Source organism: Micromys minutus (genome assembly GCF_963924665.1).
Source record: "Micromys minutus genome assembly, chromosome: 1".
NCBI classification, from domain to species: Eukaryota; Metazoa; Chordata; class Mammalia; order Rodentia; family Muridae; genus Micromys; species Micromys minutus.
In genome coordinates, this window is record NC_137969.1 from 106,894,191 (window position 1) to 106,913,489 (window position 19,299).

The 19,299-nt window shown below is 41.8% G+C and overlaps 1 protein-coding gene across 3 annotated transcripts in view; it reads right to left on the reverse strand.

The window, feature by feature from the left end:
* Positions 1-17,538: 17,538 nt before the first annotated feature.
* The window catches only part of CAP2 (cyclase associated actin cytoskeleton regulatory protein 2), a 157,970-nt gene continuing 156,209 nt past the window's right edge, over positions 17,539-19,299 (reverse strand). For all 3 annotated transcript variants that reach the window (XM_080915482.1, XM_080915483.1, XM_080915484.1), the window contains one exon: positions 17,539-18,922. In XM_080915482.1, the coding sequence (XP_080771608.1) occupies positions 18,839-18,922 (84 nt within the window). In that variant the 3' untranslated portion in view covers positions 17,539-18,838. The remainder of the gene's footprint in view (positions 18,923-19,299) is intronic.

A 19,299-nucleotide genomic window follows, 5' to 3' on the forward strand; every position in this document is an offset into this window, starting at 1 on the left:
GCCACCACAGCAGCAGCGGGCGTCAACAATCCGCCGCCGGAAGCGGAAACCCCGCCTCTCCGGCGCTTCTGTTTTGGGGAGCCGGGCGGGCGGTGGTGTTACTTAGTGAGTTGGTTCCTTGTTACTCGAGTTACGTGACGTCTCTCTTTTTCCTCTATTGTACGTTTTAATAATAAATTGTGGCCTATTCGGTAACGTAACGCATCGCAGCATAGCATAACAACGTGTGCTATGCTGAATACGTGTTCCTGGACGCTGTGAATACATCTATTTAGGCTACATCTATAAGGCATTCGGCATCACTCGTGAGAATTCTAATGAACTCCATTACCAAGGCCCCCAGAGAGGATCCTATGGGGTTAGGACGTGTCTGTCCCTCGTGAAGCTGCATCTGATTCACCAACAGGGCCCAGTCCTCCAAGCACAGTGCCTATTTCTTGCTTACCACCTTAGTCTGCTATGGTTCTGTCTTTTTTTTCATCTATATGCAGCCTCTCAGATACTGATATCTTAATACACTTTGCTATGTTAAATTAACAAGCCCGTTAGGGGTAGTAGTGTGACTCTGTATTCCCAGGGCTATATAAGGAATCTATGAGAGCCTTAACAAATTGTGAGAAACCTTAATGATTATTGTGCTGGCTAATTTCATGTCACCTTGATACGGGTTAGAATCATCTGCGAGGGTTTCTATTCCTGCAAAAACATCATAACCAAGAAGCAAGTTGGGAGGAAAGGGTTTATTCAGCTTACACTTCCACATTTCTGTTCATCACCAAAGGAAGTCAGGACTGGAACTCAAGCAGGTCAGGAAGCAGGAGCTGATGCAGAGGCCGTGGAGGGATGTTACTTACTGGCTTACTTCCCCTGGCTTTCTCAGCCTGCTTTCTTATAGAACCCAGGTCTACCAGCCCAGAGACGGCACCACCCACAATGGGATGGGCCCTCCCCCTTGATCACTAGTTGAGAAAATGCCTTATGGCTGGATCTCAAAGAGGCATTTCCTCAACTGAAGCTCCTTTCTCTGTGATGACTCCAGCTTGTGTCAAGTTGACACAAAACTAGCCACTGCCTCTGCCTCCTGAGTGCTGGGATTAAAGGCATGTGCCAGCACTGCCAGTCGGCAGCCCAGATTCTTAAACTGTGCTGGGAAAAAAAAAAGTAAAACGAGTCAGGGTCAGCATTAGTTTATTCTTAGGAGAAAGGACAGGCAATGGGAACAAGTGTGGCCACTCAGAGAGGAATGCGGCACCTAATGGTGTTACCACCAGCAGCAGGGGACTGACTTGGGGAATTTGCCATTGCTTTGTTAAAGCCCTTGATCTATAAGGTTGAGAGAAAAATGTGTGGCTATTGAAGGGGCAATATCCATTACTCTCAAGACAAAGAAGATTTTATTACCCCAGAGTGGACACGCAGGGTTAGGGGTGGGGTTATCTCTGGATGGGGCAAAGACAGAGACAGCAGTAGGTGTCTCTCTGCATAAGTGATTTTTTTTTTTTAAAAGAAAGGGGGAAATCTATGCTAAGGTGAGTTGTTAAGTCCCGAATGGACGTATCAGCTAATGTAGCTGAATAATGAATTTTGATAGCTGGACCTTGGTGTTTTAGTTACGCAAAAAGTCGTAGCCAAATAAGGGAGAGGAAAGAGGAAAGAGCAAGACCTGAAAGTGCAATGTTTACATTGCTTGGGCTTGTCAGAGCCCTTCAGTTATATCCCTTTCCTTATGGGAAGAGGTTTTATACATATGTGAAAACTGAAGATGGTGAATGATTGCACTAGCAGGCTTTTATATGAGAAAGAAACATACATAAGACAAAATCATGGACCATTCCGGGTCTGAAGGTACAGACATACTCCCAGCTACTCAAGAATCAGAGATAGGAGATTACAAAATCAAGGCCAGCCCAGGCAACTTGCAGAGATTTACACACACACACACTCACACACACATACACACACACACCATGGTGGTTTGGGTATGCTTGGCCCAGGGAGTGGCACTATTAGGAGGTGTGGCCTTATTGGAGGAAGTGTGTCACTGTGGGGGTGAGCTTTGGATCCCCATCCTAGCTGCCTGGGAGACAGTCTTTTTGCTGCAGTTGGATAAAGATGCAGAACTCTCCACACCTTGTTCAGCACCATGCCTGCCTGGACGCTGCCATGCTCCAGCCATGACAATAATGGACTGAACCTCTGAACCTGTAAGCCAGCCCCAATGAAATGTTGTCCTTTATAAGAATTGCTTTGGTCACAGTGACTCTTCACAGCAATGGAAATCTTAACTAACACACACACACACACACACACAAAAGGTTTGTGACATAGCTCAGTGGTTTTACCTTGAATATAGTTTGCTAGTTAATAATAAGTTTGTTGAGTACATTTTTTGTATAAGGAAGTCCTCAGACATTTAGGTCAAAAGTCTTGTCTCTGTCAGCAAGAGACATGACAGTTTAGTAGTGGGGAGAGGCTTTCATCTTTCATGTGTTCCTTTCATATGGCTCACCTTTGACAACTTGGTTTCAAAATCAATTCAGAGGAAAGATTTCATTGTTGTTTTGATCCCAGAGATCAAATTCAGTACCTTGGTTGCATTCTAGGCAAATTAATTTTTAAAATTTTGTAACTGTACATATTTATTATAATGATGATAGTACATATATGATGTATGTATATGGATGTGCACGTGCTATGATGAAGACATGGAAGCCAGAGGACAACTTTGTGGAGTCTGTTTTCTTCTATCTTTACATGGATTCCAGGGATCAAACTCATGTTTCCAGGGTTAGGTAGCACTGAGCCATCTCTGCCAGCCTGCTAGACAGATTCTTTATCACTGAATCATATCTTCATCTACTAAGATGTTTTAATACTTAAATGAGCAGTCAGTATGAGTTCCAGTAGGGAGGTAGAGACAGCAGGACTGAATCTAAAATTGTCTAGAATGAGGGTGAAATATTGTGATTATTTGGGATATGGATTTTATTTAGAATAGCTGTTTCCATAGAATGTGGCACAGTAAAGACATTAAGAAAATGATGTAAGACAGCAAAGAATAAAAATAACACCCTCATAAATGGAGCCACATCCCCAGAGAATTAGAAAGAGTTTCAGAAAACCAGAAAGAACAAAGCAAATAGAATACACCGTACCTGAAATCAAATGTGAAATACCTTATGTCAGAAGAAACGCAGGAAGGGCTGAAAATATGGCTCATCCATTAAGAGAGCTTACTGCTAAGGCTTCAGGGCTGGAGTTCAAATCCAGCGCCCAAGAGCCCATAACCACACCATGATTTGAATAAGGAGCCAGAAGGAATTCTAATGGGACTGAAGTAAAGGGGGATTGACTAGCAAAAAGGCTAAGAGAAAAGCTGAGCTTTCTGTAGAGCAGTGTCTTTCCAGCTAGGAGAATCTTGGAGAGGTCTAGTATGAATCATTGTCTCTCCCTTGTTTGGATGCTTAAGTCTGGGTCCCATCATGGGTGATGCCATTATGAAAGCTGTGAAATGGGCTCACCTCGGTTTCCCTTGGTGTTCAGCCTTTTGATTTTCCTTTTCAAGTTTCTTTTAAGATTATTTTCAATTGGGTCCTGCTGTGTAGCTTAGCCTTCTACTTTCTTGCATCCCCTTGTCTCGGCCTCCAGAATGTTAGGAGGTATCAGGGCTAGAAAAATAGCTAATTAATTTTGTACCCATATTCATGCTTTGATAGGACTTAAAAGAACATTCTAGCTGGGTGGTGGTGGAACATACCTTTAATCCTAGAACCCAGGAAGCAGAGGCAGGAGGATTTCTGTGAGTTTCTGGCCAGCCCGATCTGCAGAATGGATTCCAGTTCCGCTAGGGCTACACAAAGAGAAACCCTGTTCCAAATACCAAAGCTAACCAAACCCAACTAAACCCAACTAACAAACAAAATCAAAACAAAGCAAGAAAACATTCTAGACACATGGCTACATGGGTAGCCAAACACCTATTCTTTGACTATAAGACTTCTTTATTTTAGTGGGATAATTTAATTTTTAAATTTATTATTCTAATTGAGTAATACCTATCAATGACATTTAATAATTAAGATGCCCAGTGCACTGAATAAAATATTTAATTTTTAAAATAATTTGATTTCTCTACTAATTTGTGGAAAAATATGTAACAAAGGCTTTTTTTTTCTGGATAACTAAACGTGGGCAAAATGCTGTATAAGGCTTTTCTTCCCCCCAGGGGTCGCTAAGCAGCATTAAGAAACTTATCCATTGCTGTAAGTGTTCTATATAATAAAAATGATAATAATAATATTTTTTGTTATTATTGATTTTTTTGATTATAGGAATTTGAGATGACTTATATGTGTGCCCTCATTTATAGCAGCTTTTTGTTAACTCTGAAAGAAACACTTCACTCTCAAACTATTGCCCGATGCCTGTGTAAATTAGACAGACAGGACTTCAGGCAACCAGTAGGGGGAGAAATTTCCAAAGTTAATCGCTGAAGCGAGTCGTGAACAGGATTGGTGCTATTCTCCGTTTTTTGTTTTCTCTCTCCCTCTCTTCTTCTCTCCTCTTTTCCCTTTCCTGCAACCCTCTTTTGAGACAGGTTTCCAAGTGGTTCAGGCAGGCCTTGAACTCATTACATATTTAAGGATGACCTTTAACTTCTGGTTCTTCCACCTCCGTCTCTTGAGCACTAGGATTTGTGGTGAGTGTTCCCAGGTCCAAACTTAAGCAGTTCAAACCCAGCCCTTGTCTCTGTTTTACTTGGACAGAACCCACGGTTTGCTTGTTGGTTCCATGGAGCATTCGCGTGCATTACTCACGAAATCTGGCACTAGGATAGACTGTTGTAGGCTAAGACTAATTTTCACTTTGAGGTTATTTTTGAGAGTTGGGGTGAAGGAAAAACAAAATTTTACACACTGAGTGTGGCACCATGATCGGCTGAACAGGAGCAGCTTATGTGAAGAAAATGACTATCACATAAAGGAGAAAATCTATTGAGTTGGATGATGTTTTGTTGGGGAAAACACATGAAGGAGTGTTTTTCTGAACTGGACACAGGTGAAAGATTTAGGGAGTGTTGTGAAGGAATGTTTCACTGAAGCAGACACAGGAGAGAGGGCGTTCTGCTAAAGTAAGCACCTGAAAGGCCACCTGATGAAGGATTCTTTGCTAACATGTGTATTGGTCGACCTTACACTGAATAGTTGAGCTGCATTTGTGGGGACGCCATAGAGAGAAACACACCAAAAAAACTTCTGGTGGTGTGCTGCAGTTTCTTGCTGCTTCCGAGATGACTGGAAGAGTGATGTCAGCTGAGACAGATGCACGTGCTAAGGCACGAGCCATGGAGGGCACGTGATGATCGGAGGGCATAAGTAGGTATAAATAGGACTCCACGGAGTGACAGAGACAGAACTTGGCTTGCCGGTACAGCTAGCTGTGCAAGGCTTGTGGGTCTCGAGTCTTTGTTGATCCTCACTTCCCTGAGAGAGGCACAGCCAAGAACTTCTCCTGGTGTCCCTCTGGGCCTTCCTGCTGACTCAAGTGGAGGCTGAGGCCTGACTGTCTCTGCTAGGTCATGACACTGCTGCTGCTATCCCGACTCCACCGAACTGGACTGCTGGTGTATCTGTGAGGTGTTTGTAAGTGGATCGAACTGCCACTGCCTGCTGACCTGTGAACTGAACTGCTGATTTCCAGGCCACACAGGAGGGAGTTGCTCTAAAGAACATTTCTGAACAAGTCCACACACACACACACACACACACACACACACACACACACACCCCTCCCCTTTTTCTAACTACTCCTGGTGAGTGGTGGGTTACAAGGGAGGTTGAAGCATTTAAGAACCATTGAAAATAGGTTTTGAAAAAAATAAACTTAAAAGTGTGACTTGGACCTGGTCAGCAACAGAAAAAAGAGAAGCTTTGATGCAGAGAGGGTGTGGCTCAACCTAAGTAAGAGTACATGCAGGAGACACTGGGTTCCATTCCCAACATGATTTGGGGAGCCATTATGAAGGGCCTATATTTGTAAAATAAAAGGGCTGGTTCAAACGAGTATGGTAAACATGGGTCCGTACCTCTTTCCTCCTTTCCTCACACTGGAAGCTATCCACGGGAAAAACTGAAGCTCCTGATCTCGGAGGTCAGGCCAGGCAGTCCTGTGCCTTCTTGCATCTTTTCCTTGGAACTTCACCCTTGACAGTGGCTCCATCTCTCTTAAATTTCTCCCTAGCTTCCTTATGAGATGGAGTGCACTAGACTGAATGCCACTCTCCCATGCCTGGTTATTATTGTTATGTTGATTTGTTTATTTGTCCTGTGCTCAGATGGACCGTAGGGCTTCAAGCATGACTGGCAAATGCCCTTCTAAAACTGCTCATTTTCTTTTTAACTTATGTGTATATATGTGGGCATTGTTGTCTGTGGCAGTCAGAAGGGAGCATTAGATTCCCTGAAGCTCAAGTTCGCATCTCATGACCACTTGTAACTCAAGCAACAAGGGTAATCCAGTGACCTCTACTGGTTTCCACTGACACCTACACATATGTGCACAGATGTATGTGCACACACACGTAACAATTTTTAAAAAATATTTATTTAATGCTTATAAATGCTGTATCAGCATGGACACCAGCAGGCCAGAAGAGGGCGCCAGATCCCATTACAGATGGTTGTGAGCCACCATGTGGTTGTTGAGAACTGAACTCTGGAAGAACAGCTAGTGCTCTTAACTGCTGAGTGATCTCTCCTGCCCCCACATAACAATTTTTAAAAGGCTACATTACTGAGATTATTTCGGCTAATCTTTTTCTCCCCTGCTTTGGTGTCCATCAGAAAGAACCCATGGCCTGTATGCTATTTGCAAACTGCATTTTTTACATCACTTTGGGTGTAGAGTTTTAGCTTTATAAGACACTGAAAAATCTAGGTTTATTGAAATGGTTATTCTTGCTTGTCAACTTTACATCTGGATTAACTAAAACCCAAGTGACTGGACACATCTGTGAGAGATGTTTCTCTTAATTAAATCATCTGAAGTAAGGAGTCCTACTTTCAACCCTAGTCTTTGAGTTGGGAAGATCTGCCTTTAATCTGACCATACCTTCTGTTGGTGGTCTGTATAAAGGGCATAGAAGAAGCAAGCATGCTTTGTTTGCCTGCTTGCTCTGGCTCCCAGTTGAAAGTTCATCCCTTTCCTGGGAATAGAGAGAACTTCTTTGGGACCCCAGTGTATGCTGAAGGCCAGCTGAGACATCCAGCCTTGTGGACTGAGCAACTACTGGATGTTGGATTTTCCACTGATAGACTTGTCAGTGCTGACTAGCTGGACCTTCTTTTGTTCCTCTAAAGAACCCTAACTTATACATTCATTCTCTAGACTTTCAGCATTTCTTTCAAATCAATCTTGTCAATGATTGACAATTTCAATTTAATATATGAAGTATACAATATATAAAACTATTTAATATTTTGTGCATATTAATTCTGTCCTGTTTTAAAGAATGCTTTTTTTTGCATTTCCAAACAATGTTGTGTAATATATTTTTATGAAAAAGAAGAATTAAATACCATGGTAGTTAAAAGCCCAAGATGATCTCCAACTCCTGATGCTAGAAGCATATGTTGTATATGATCCTCTCCTCTCGAGTGTGACAGGCATGTCTGTGATCGGGGTATATTATTGTATGGCACAGGTAAAAGGATTTACACAGATTACTCAAGTCCCAAATCCACCTACTTTACGTCAATCAAAAGACAATTAACCTGGGTGACCCTGACCAGATTAGGTAAATCCTTTAAAAGATAATTTAATGCATTTGCCATAAATGTTGTTTCCCTGTATGTTTCTAAGTTTGTGACTCTTGCCTTCTTATGGTTCTCATCCATTACCTCTTTACTCCAGTTTGTTTGCTTAATTTTGATCCAGGGTCTCTCTATTATATAGGCCTGGCTGTCCTGGAACTCACTACATAGACCAGGCTGGCCTTGAACTCATAGACATCCACCTGCCTCGGTTAGGACTGAAGTCCTGTCCACCACACAGCACTCTTTCTTTTTACTCATTTTTTCAACATTGAGATACTTTGTTTTAAGGTTTTTGGTCATTTGTTTTTCGAGAAGCTCTCATGTAGCTTGAGTTGGTCTTACAATCACTGTGTAGCTGAGATAGCTTAGAACTCCTGATCTTCCTGTCCTCATTATTTTTAACTTTTTTTAGTAATTATTTTATTTATTTACATATTTATATATTACAAATGTTTTTCTCCTTCCTGGTTCCCTCTCCACTAAAACCCCATACCCTCCCCTTTGCCTCTAAAAGGGTGTTCCCCTACCTATCCATTTTCACCTCACTCCTCTAACATTCTCCTTCTCTGGGGCATCAAGCCTCCACAGGACCAAGTGCTCCCCTCCCACTAAGGCCAGACAATGCCATCCTCTGCTACATATGGCCATGGGTTCCCTCCATGTACTCTTTAGTTAGCGGTTTAGTCATTGGGAGTTCTGAGGGGTCTGGTTAGTTGACACTGTTGTTCTTCCTATGGGGTTAAAATCCCCTTCAGCTCCTCCAGTCCTTCCCCTAAGTCTTCCATTGGGGTTCCCAGGCTCAATCCAATGGTTGGCTGTAAGTATCTGCATCTGTCTCAGTCAGGTGCTGGTAGAGACTCTCAGAGGGCAGCCATGCCAGGTCCCTGTCTCAAGCACATCTTGGCATCAGCAATAGTTTCAGAGTTTGGTGTCTGTTCATGGGATGGATCTCAAGATGGATGCCCCCATTTCTTGAGCCCTAGAATTATGTGCATGGTCCATTCATGCCCAGTTGATACTTTGTTTTATCTGAGACACTTAAAAACAAGATATGTGCCCTGTTGACTTGAGGGTTTTTTGTGGTATAATTCATTATATTTATACTTACTGTTGTATCATAACTTTTTCATCTTGTTCTATGATTTATTCTCTCAATATATATTTTAAATGTTATTATAAAAACATTGTAAAAAATCACATGATGAAGTTAATCAGACCCAAAGACTATACAAATAAACTTCTATACAGTTAAAGAACCATTTCAAATGGATACTGGATGCTGTAGAGTCTCACAAGGAGTTTTTTACATGACACCCATGACACCTCAATGTTTTATATCTTTTTTTGGATTTTGATAGTACAATATAATTACATCTCTTCTTTAAACCCATATATATGTATGTGTGTGTATAGTGTATGTATGTCGTATGTATATTCCTCTCCTTTAAGTCCATGGCCTTTCCCCCGCATGGCCTTTTTTTTATTGATTGTTATTGCATGCATAGACGTATATACATATATATTTCTAAACACAACCTGCTCATTCTGTATAATGTTGCTTGTATGTATGTTTTCAGGGTTGACCATTCAGTACTATGCAGCTAATTGGCATGTTCTCTGAGGAAGGCCACCTCTCCATTTTCCAGCTTTTCTGAATTGCCTAGTGTGTGTGTGTGTGTGTGTGTGTGTGTGTGTGTGTGTGTATGAGGGTTGGGGCTTGTAGGCCTTTCCCCGTCCACTTTAACAAGTCCACTGGTGTCTATCTTGGTTTCAGGAAACTTTACAGAAAGGGCAGAATGATCTTAAGAGCCAGAGGATCAGGAAGTTTGCTGTGAAATCTTGTCTCTTAGTAACATCAGAAACCACACCCAAAAACAGCCATGTAATCTCACCACCATGGCTACACATGAGCTCATATACTGTCATATTGAATATAATTTTTATGTTTTTATCTACCACCAAAACCAGACAATCTATAAAAGAGTTAGAGCTGGAGAAACAATTGCTTTATTTCCTCTTTTATAAGGCTACGGAGGATATGCTTTGTTTTATCTTTTCTGATGTTTTAGAAAGTATGCATCTAAAATAGTTTTAGAATTTAAAAATTTGTCTTCCTAAATATTTTTGGGGGTATGTTGTATGGTTGGTGTACATGCATGTGTTTATGTGTGTTCTCATGGACATGGGCACAATGTCTATCATGCACATAGAGGCAAGAGGCTGACATTGGTTGCCTTCTTAGGCCACTCCCTACTTTTTCTTCTACTGAACCTGGAGCTCATGGAGTTGGCTGGTCTAAGAAGCCATCTTACCCTCAGGATCCCTTTTCTCTGTCTCCAGAATGTTGGGATTATAGGCAGGCCACCACTCCTACCTGGCTTTTATGTGGCTGCTGGGATCTGAACTGTGGGCTTCACATTTGTATGGCAAACTCTTTAATCCATCAAGCCTGTGGATGCCAAAAAGTATTTTAAAGTGTGAGAGAGGCAGGCACCAGGCACCCAGACAAAAGTTCAAGCCAGACAAAAGTCCCAGCACAGAGAAATGGACATGAATCTAGAGTTCCATTCCTAACCAAGAAGCTAATCACAATGAATAGATCTGCTTGGAAAGGGAAACTCAGTATTTTCCAGTGGGGCATCATTGGGTCTATCAACTACCCTTCACAGCAGGCCCTGTACCTGGAGTAGTTGGCCAACACAAGATAAACTCCATGTTGGTTTGGGTTTTTGTTTGTTTTGTTTTTGTGTTGAGAGAGAAAGAACATAGAGTTGGGTGGGTAAGGAGGTGGGAGATCTAGGGAGGCGTTAGGAAAGGAGAAACACTGTGATCAGAATATATTGTATACATTTTAAAAGTCAATTTAAGGGGGGCAGAGAGAGAATATGAACAAGCATCCATATGTACTAGAACAGAAAACAACCTTGCATTTAATGTCCAACAAATGACTTTTTGCTGTAAACATTTAGTACTTTTGTCTGGTACAAAACCTTTCTGTCCCTTTCCCACAAAAATATTTGACCCTTGCAGGAAAATGTGTGGGACAATGCCTTTCTAGACATTACAGGCTTGCAAGTAAAAAGTTTGGTGGTACTTATGGGTTATCTCTCTCTTGAATTGTTGCTCAGTGGGACCCCAGTTACCCCCAAACATTACAAGCTATACCTATTGTTCTTGGTTATCCCTAGAACTTTTTGAAAAGACCCAATTGCTGGAGACAAGACATAACTGAGTCATATAACAGAGAAGTCAATCTGGTACTGACCTGGAAGCTTCATCCTTACTGAGTAGCTTTTTTTCAACTGCTAGGAGGTTCCATTTATGCTAAATCATCAGATAGTATTCAACAATCTTACTCAACTGTGAACCCTATGAGCTATAATGATTACTACCTTGACAAGACACACCTCTAATGAAATAATGGCATAAATATCTTAGGAGTAACCAAACACTTTCTGATTAAGTTTATAGGCCACTCCACAAAACAGTACTCATACCTGGTACTGCTAACTGGGTCAAGCATCATAACTTGCTAGTTCCTAGGCTCTAGGGAGGCACAATTATCTTACTAAGTGGACATAATATTAAACTGTCCCCTAAGTTATCTTTATACCCATAGATTAGTACATCTCTCAACCCTCATCAGAGAAGTTTCTTCTTGCAGTAGATGGTGATTTACATGGCTGGTCAAGGTACAAAGAAGAGACTGTGGAGTCCTTGGCTCTAAGTGGGACTTTTTAAAACTTAAAATATGTTTGAGAACTTCATATGTGAATAATATATTTACATAGTTTCTACCTGTTCTTCTCCCCTTCCAACTTCTCCCATGCTTTTCAATTTCCTCTCAAATTTATGATATCATATTTAATTATTACAATCACATATATATGCTCATCTTGGAGATAACTGATGCTCCCTCTCTTATCAGCTACTAATTATCTGCAGTTCTTCCTCTAGGCCCAGAAGGTCTTCTCTATCTACCTTGGCATGTCAACTGGTGTCACTACTCTGCTATTGTTTAGATGGCCATACTGTTGAGACTTCATGATTGCGGCTTCCCTGCTATAACACAGGAAACTTTATCAGCAGACATCTTGGTCCTTTGGATCTTACACTCTCCCCATCTCTTCTGTGATGTTCCCTAAGTCTTGGGTATTGGGGTTGTGTTATAAATGTGCCAGTTGCAGTTGGGTGCTCTGGGGTGTTATTATTGAGACCATTTCTCTCACTTGATGTGGAACCTAATGATTGGCTGGCTTGGCTGGCTTGTGCTCTTCTTGTTTACCCAGAGATTACAGGCCTGTGCTATCATATCCAACCTGATTTTTGTCTTAAATGTAGGTTTAGGGGAGTTGAACTCTGGTCCTCATGCTTGCATAGTAAGCAGTTTATTCCTTGGGTCACCTCCCAGCACTGATTTTCTTTTAACGGGTTACATCTTTCTGTAAAGTTGGCATTGGTTGGATAGGCTTACCTCTGGCAGCTTCCATATGAAAACCAGGTCCTGTGACCTTCATGGCAACTTCTGTCCAATGAACACAAAAATGTGCTTACTTCTATAATGGATTAATGAGCTGTGAGCCTACTTCTTAATCGATGACAAGCTATTGGAACTGTCTCTCTCTTGTAAGACACTGAATCTTTTTTGAGGAAAATAGACACATACTTTTGTGAACTTTAGAGGAGGTTAATTTAATTAGAGAAAATAGATGTCTAGCCAGTTGGTAGAAGCAGCATGCAGAATGTAGGCCATATTGCTAGCATAATTATTTCAGATGCTAACAAGTGAGAGAGCCTTTTTGATAACTCCTTGAACCAGACTTTAGTTGCCAACAATGGGAGCTTATTCCTTTTTACATTCATCAGACATAGTGCCCACCACATTTAGTCTTTATTCTTTCCATCCCGGTGTATGGCTGAACTGAGCTCAAGAAAAAGCTGACCCTGACCTAGAGCCTCAGCAGGTGTTTGGATTACTTAGCTTTTCAAGTATGGTTTCCTATAGATATATGTGGTTAGCTTCCTTCTGGTCCAATGTATCAAATAAGTACTAACATTTATGCTTTGGTTTGCAAATGGTGCAAGTTTATGACATCATTGGAGATGCTTGGGAATTCAATCAGAATGTCTGTGTATCCTAGACCAGGAAGAATATACCCAGTTATTCCATCTTTAAAATCTATAGCGGCAAAAGCTCCCTGCCTTCCTCTTTCCCTTCTTCTCCCCTTTCTGACATTTATTTATGTTTGTGTGTGTGTGTGTGTACACAGGACAACTTTCAGGAGTTTAGGGATTTTTCCCCCTTCCCACTCTGGGTTCCAGAGATTACACATTTTCCCCTCTTAATTATCCAGACTTCTCTTTCTCTGGTATTTTGAGGCAAGATCTCCCATTGTAGCCCAGGTTGGCCTCAACCTCAGCATTTTCCTACCTCAACATCTTAGTGCTGGGGTCCTTTCTCTGAAACATTTGTCCCATGGCTCCTGTAAAGAGTTCTCACAATGCCTTCCCTTCTTGTAGTGAGGCCATTGAGAGAGGTCTTTAAACATTCTGCAAGAGAAGACTAATTTATTAAAACTTGATTGCAGAAAGCAGTCATGTTCCTGGCACTGATAGTCTGCGTCCACCTGACTCTGGCATTGTGTCACAACTTTGAAACTTGATCAAAATGAGGGGGGCAGGACTGCTGCAGGTAGGGCAGGCTTGGAGAGGGCACATGTTGTTAATGTCAGCCTTGCAGGGCAAGGCACTTTGCTCATTGTGTGTGGACATGGCTGTGTCCCATGGGAACAATGAGCAAGAAAGGGCCACCGGCCTTTGCAAATCTTGAGCTTCCTGATCAACTCTCCACAACTGTTATATTCATAGACAGACTTCTCTGGCAGGTTTATTGGTTTTCTAGTAAAACTAGCCCATTTGTAAGGTTATCATTAAAAATATTTTTAAAAGACATGGTTTTTGTTTAGTTGCCAGAATGAATTATTGATCTCAGGGAATTACCATTTGACTTTATTTATCATTCATTCATTCACTCGTTCATTCGTAGATAAGGTCTCAAAAGTGCCCAGGCTGGCTACAAACTTGCTAAGTAGCCAAGGGTAGCTTTGAACTTTTAATCCTCCTGACCTTTGCTCCTAAGCTCAGCTACCTTACTGTTTAATGTAGTTTGATCCCAGGGCTTCATGCCCAGGAGGTAAGTGCTCTCCCAACTGAACTACCTCTCAGCATCCGTTGATTTTATTTTTTAAAGATGTCCTTCTGTGATGTTGGCTAATGGAATCTAACACTTTTCATTATGATTTTAATAAGGATGTGCCTCTCATCTGGTTCTTTGGGTCATAATGAGACATCACTTTTAAAATGATTACCAATGATCCTAAAGGATGTTTTTGTTTGATTGTTGTTTTGAGACTTGGTCTTCTGTAGCCCTGGGTAACCTTGAACTCTATTTGGAGATGACCTTGATCATAAAAGCCGGACTCTCCTTCTTCCACCTTCCAAGTGCTGGAATCCCAGGCATGTGTCACTATACCCTACTTCTAAAATGCAGTGTATCAAAAGTAAGAAAGTGGACTTAGACCCCAAACATCTAAAGTTGCAGCTTTAGGCAAAAACTTATCTTTTACTATGAGACCAGACATTGTGCTAGAGCGAAACCTGAACACAAACTCTTTTCAGCAAACATTACCCTTTGTTCGTTGTATATTCTGAGCCAAGTTACTAAACAAACAGAGGAACAAAAGCCATCTGGGGCAACTGGGGTGAACATTGGTGGGGTGATTTGAGCTGGTTTCTTGTCTACATGCAGAGCAGACAGCAGCTGCCTTCCACCCAGAAATACTGAAATGTGCTCAATAGCACTAACATAAAACCAGCCTGTCTCTGTTGCAGAGATAAAAGCCCTCAAAATGGCTGTCAAAACTGCCTCTGTACCTATGATGGCACAGACAGTACCAACGTTTTAAAATAAGTTCTTTGTAATGAGCATGTTTAATGAGATTCACTTTTTGGAATATTTAGCTCATGAAATAATTTCCTAGGGTGTTGGTGTCAGAGAGGACGTCAGCTCTGCATGTCTACTGGCTGACATTTTCAGTTCTAGGCTACAAAGACACACGTTCTGAAAACACATGTCGAAAACTGAACCCCAAGCCAGCCATGATGGCTCATGCCCATAACTTCTGCATCCCCAAGGCCATGGTGGGAGATTTACGATGGTTTCAAGTCCAGCACGAGCTACCTAGTAAGTTACAGTTTAGCCTGGGCTATGAGCACCATTGTTCTGAAAAAGAAGACTGAACTATGGTCTCCTCCATCTTCATTCACTTCCTATCCATGTGTCCTACCACAGGACACGGGTAACTATAAATCTATGAAGGACAGTACTAGAGGCTTGTTGTGGCTTTGGCACACAATGCCCCCAACAGATTCATATGTTTGAGCACTTGGACTCTGGCAGGCGATGCTGCTTTTGAAGGTTATAGAATCTTTTTAGGAGGTAGAGCCTTGCTAGGGGGATGTGGATCACTGACCTTCAGATTTGACAGCCAGGCTCGACTTCCTGTTTCTATCTCTCTGCAATATGCCCAGCTACTGTTGGGGGTTGTCTGGTGTTGCTAATGTAGTCAAATGCTAAATTCTGTACCCCAAGACGTGGCTGCCCCAAGACCAGTGAATTCCCTCCTACACCAGCCCTTGTTGTGTAAACCTCGCTCTCCAACTTAAAATTATTGGTTAAATAAAATTGGGATAGCCAATTAGTGGGGAGAACAGAAGTAGGCAGGGCTTGGGTGACCAGGCTGGGGGTTGCAGGTAGGGACCATGAGAAGAAAGGAGGAGAGAGAAGGAACTTGGAAGAGGAAGAAGGAAAGAAGAGGAGGTCTTCATTACATATGATAGACCAGGAACATTTGCCCAAGTGAAATGGATCCCGAGGACTGGTTGGTGGAGCAGAAATAACCCAGGAAGACTCAAACAGGATGCATTTGGGGGGCACAGCTGGGAAAGTAGACAGTTCACCATAAAGAAAGATAGATTAGGAGTAATTCCCCCAGTAATTGTGCAAAGCTACATAAATAAATCATAGTCTGAGTCTCATTCATTTGAAAGCTAAGACAGGGATAGGTATAATTAAATTTATTTTACAAGCTATCTCATGTTTGTTCATACTGTCTTCCCTACTGAGATGGACTGTATCCCTTAAAACTGTAAGCCAAAATAAAGCCATCCCTTTTGCAATTGCTCTTATTAGGTATTTAAACAGAGCAACAAGTGACCGAAAGGGCCTTAAGCTTGACAGGTAGTGGAGGAAAATTAGATTAGGTGTGGGAAATGTGTGTGACTCCAGCCACACTGAGAAGTTGGGAAAAGCAGATGGAAATAATCCATGGGCACTGAGAATCAAGAACTGGGGAGATGGGTTCAGATACAGGTAGGTTTGAGCATCATCCACGCAGGCAACGAACTGAAGGGAGACAAATGGACACCGAGGGACTAAAGGAGTAGAGATCGGGTGGGCAGAGGGTGCAGAGATACTTGTCACACACAAAGGAGTTCAACCAGAAAAAGGCAGTGTCTAGTACTTCACTGATGACCGGGAAGGAACCTCAGGATGTGAGTCTGGTCAAGTACTTCAAGGAGATGCTGGACTAAGGAAACTACAGACGTTAGAGCAAGCTGCTGCAGCCTTCACCCGACCTGCTGCTTCTCTCTGTATGAGGGGCTGAAGTCCCTGGATCCCAGCTTCTGCCTCTTTTAAAATGGGCGAGTCAGAGAAAGTCATGGTTTGCTTCTAAGAAGCTGATATAAACATCTCCAATGAGTGAAGGGTCAAATAAAATACATGATATGTATTCCCTGTGATTCCCACAGGCACGTGAAAGGGAAGACTTCCAGAAGGGATTGAACTGAGCTGCGGGCAGTATTATCCACAAGAGGATTTACAGTGAAGGTTGCCTCTGGGGTTTCATTTTTATCCTAAAATACTGAGGAGACACGGGAGCCCTTGGTATTTGACTTTCTGCCACTTTCTTTCCTTCGTGTATAAATTTTTAATTAAAAAAAATACCCTGGTTACATAAGTCCTTCATAATGCAAATAGGTAATATGATCTGATGGTGATTTTCATTTTGACTTTTAAAATATAACTTTCTGTGTATGTGTGTGACCGAGTGTGCGGGGGCACCACGTGCATGCAGGTGCCCAAGAGGATGCCAGATCCCTTGGAACTGGAGTTACTCGTGGTTATGAGCTGCCAGGTGAGTAATGGAATTGAACATGGGTCCTCTATGAGAACAGCCAAGCTCTTAACTCCTGAGCCATGTCTCCAGCTCCATTTTGACTTTGTTTTCTAAAGTTTAAAAAAAATTTAAAACGTATGTGTATGTGTATGTGTGCTTGCATGTGTGTGCGTTGACACATGCATTTATGATGTGCGTATAGAGGTAAGAGGATGTCTTGTGTAGGTCAATTCTCTCCTTCCACCATGTGGTTCCTGGAGATCAAACTCTGCTTGGCAGGCTCAGCTTATGCACCTCCAACTGCTGAGCCATCTCTCTGGCCTTGTAATTTTTTTTTTTCTAGATAGTGTCTCATTTTGTATTTCTGACTAACAGCAAACAAATCAACAAACAATCAAGCAAAAAAAAAAAAAAAAAGATAAAACAGAACAAAGCAAATGCAAACAAACATCCTCCCCAACCAAAACCAAACCAGAATTCATCTCAGGATTTAAACAATTAGTTTTTACTTAGTATAACTTTACTGTTCAAAATTATACTTACTAAAGCTACAACATAGTTCATAAGGACAGAACATTTTTAGCAAAACCTTGATACACAAACATCAGTGATGTGAATACTATATAGATATAGAAGCTACTCAAGAACTGAGAATGATATCCAGGGAGGCATTCATAGGTACAATCTAGATGCTCTCATTGGCTCCAAAAGCTTAGTGCTACGCTTCCTTACACATGACCCAAAAAGCTGCAGAGTTCTCAGCCATGTGCAGAGAAAAGACAGGGAGGACATCCTTGCTCACCTGGAAGACTGTATACTAGCAAGACTAGAAAACCCAACCAGAGCCAAAACACTGTTTGGAGAATGGACAGTCTGGCTGTGGCTCTTGGGTGTTTGTCTCTGAGTCTAGTTGGCAACGGAGAGCCTGGATGATGGAAAAGGGACATAATAATACTGATGATGATGATAATAATAATAATAATGATAATAATAAGCATTAGAGACCTGCAGGCATTGTTTGATTGTCTGGGTGGCTTCAAAACTGGAAAGCAAGGGTTGAGCTATTCTTGGAACAGAGCCATGAGGTATTATAAAGCAAAAATTGAGGACTGAGTCTCCACCCCCACCCCTCCTCGCCACCGCCCTTTGTCTTAGGGATATGCAGACAAATACGAATTTTCAAAGGGACCCAGCAGAAAGATATTTAAGATGAGTTAAGATTTGTTTTTCAGTAACTATAAAGGGTATATTGTATTTCCTTAGAAGTTTCCTCCTTGTGTGTATGTGTATGTGTTGATAAGAACATGGGTTGAGTATGCATTCATGCTGACAGGATGTCCACACTGATCAAGATGAACATGTAAAGATTAAAAAATAGAGTCTCATTCTTCAGGGCACAAGACTATTTCATCATGTTAAAGTTGTCTAAAAGGTAAAGACATATGTAGCTTCTCTAAGGCTTTATTTTTTTTAACTAGCAATTAAAACGAAAGGAAGAAATAGGCAGGGCTTTTCCTTACCCGTTAACGGTGTTCGTGATAGGAACAATTCTTTTCCCTTTAACTGCTGTGTTCACTAGTTATTATGTACAAGTAAAATCACACACAAATTGTGATCAAATGTTAAATATTTCAAAATGCCCATAAAAGCCTGCCAGAAAAGACACTGTTGTCCACGGCACAGTACTATGATAGTATGGACACTGGCTTATGGTGGTATCTAGCTCCTATTAGCTGCTTGCTCCTGCTCAATAGAGGAGACTCAGGGAAAGGTATCTTGTGGATGTCAAGCCATGATTTCTGCGGGTTCGGTGACCAGCTTGGATCCGTCCCATATTGTCTTGAACTGCTCAGGAATGGGAAATTCTCTCTGAAAGAAGTGGAGAAGGACAGTTATTTACATGGTACCTTCTGAGGACGGACTGAAGGACGATGGCTTCCATGCGATTGGGGTAAGGCAGGGTATCATGGGAAGGGCAGAGTCACAGGCAGACAGGCATGGCCTGTGACTTCACGTTGCCAACATCTTTACCATTATGAAGTATTTATGAAGAACCAGTCTTGCGTTTTGAGATAGACCTCAAGTTTCCAGGCTAACCTTGAACTCACTCTGTGTTTGACTGAAGCTGATCTCAAACCTCTGATCCTTATGCCTCTACCTTCTGAGTTTGGGGATTACAGGGACGTGCCATAGGTTAATAATGTAGAACCCAGGACATCATTCATGGTAGGCAAACACTGCACCTG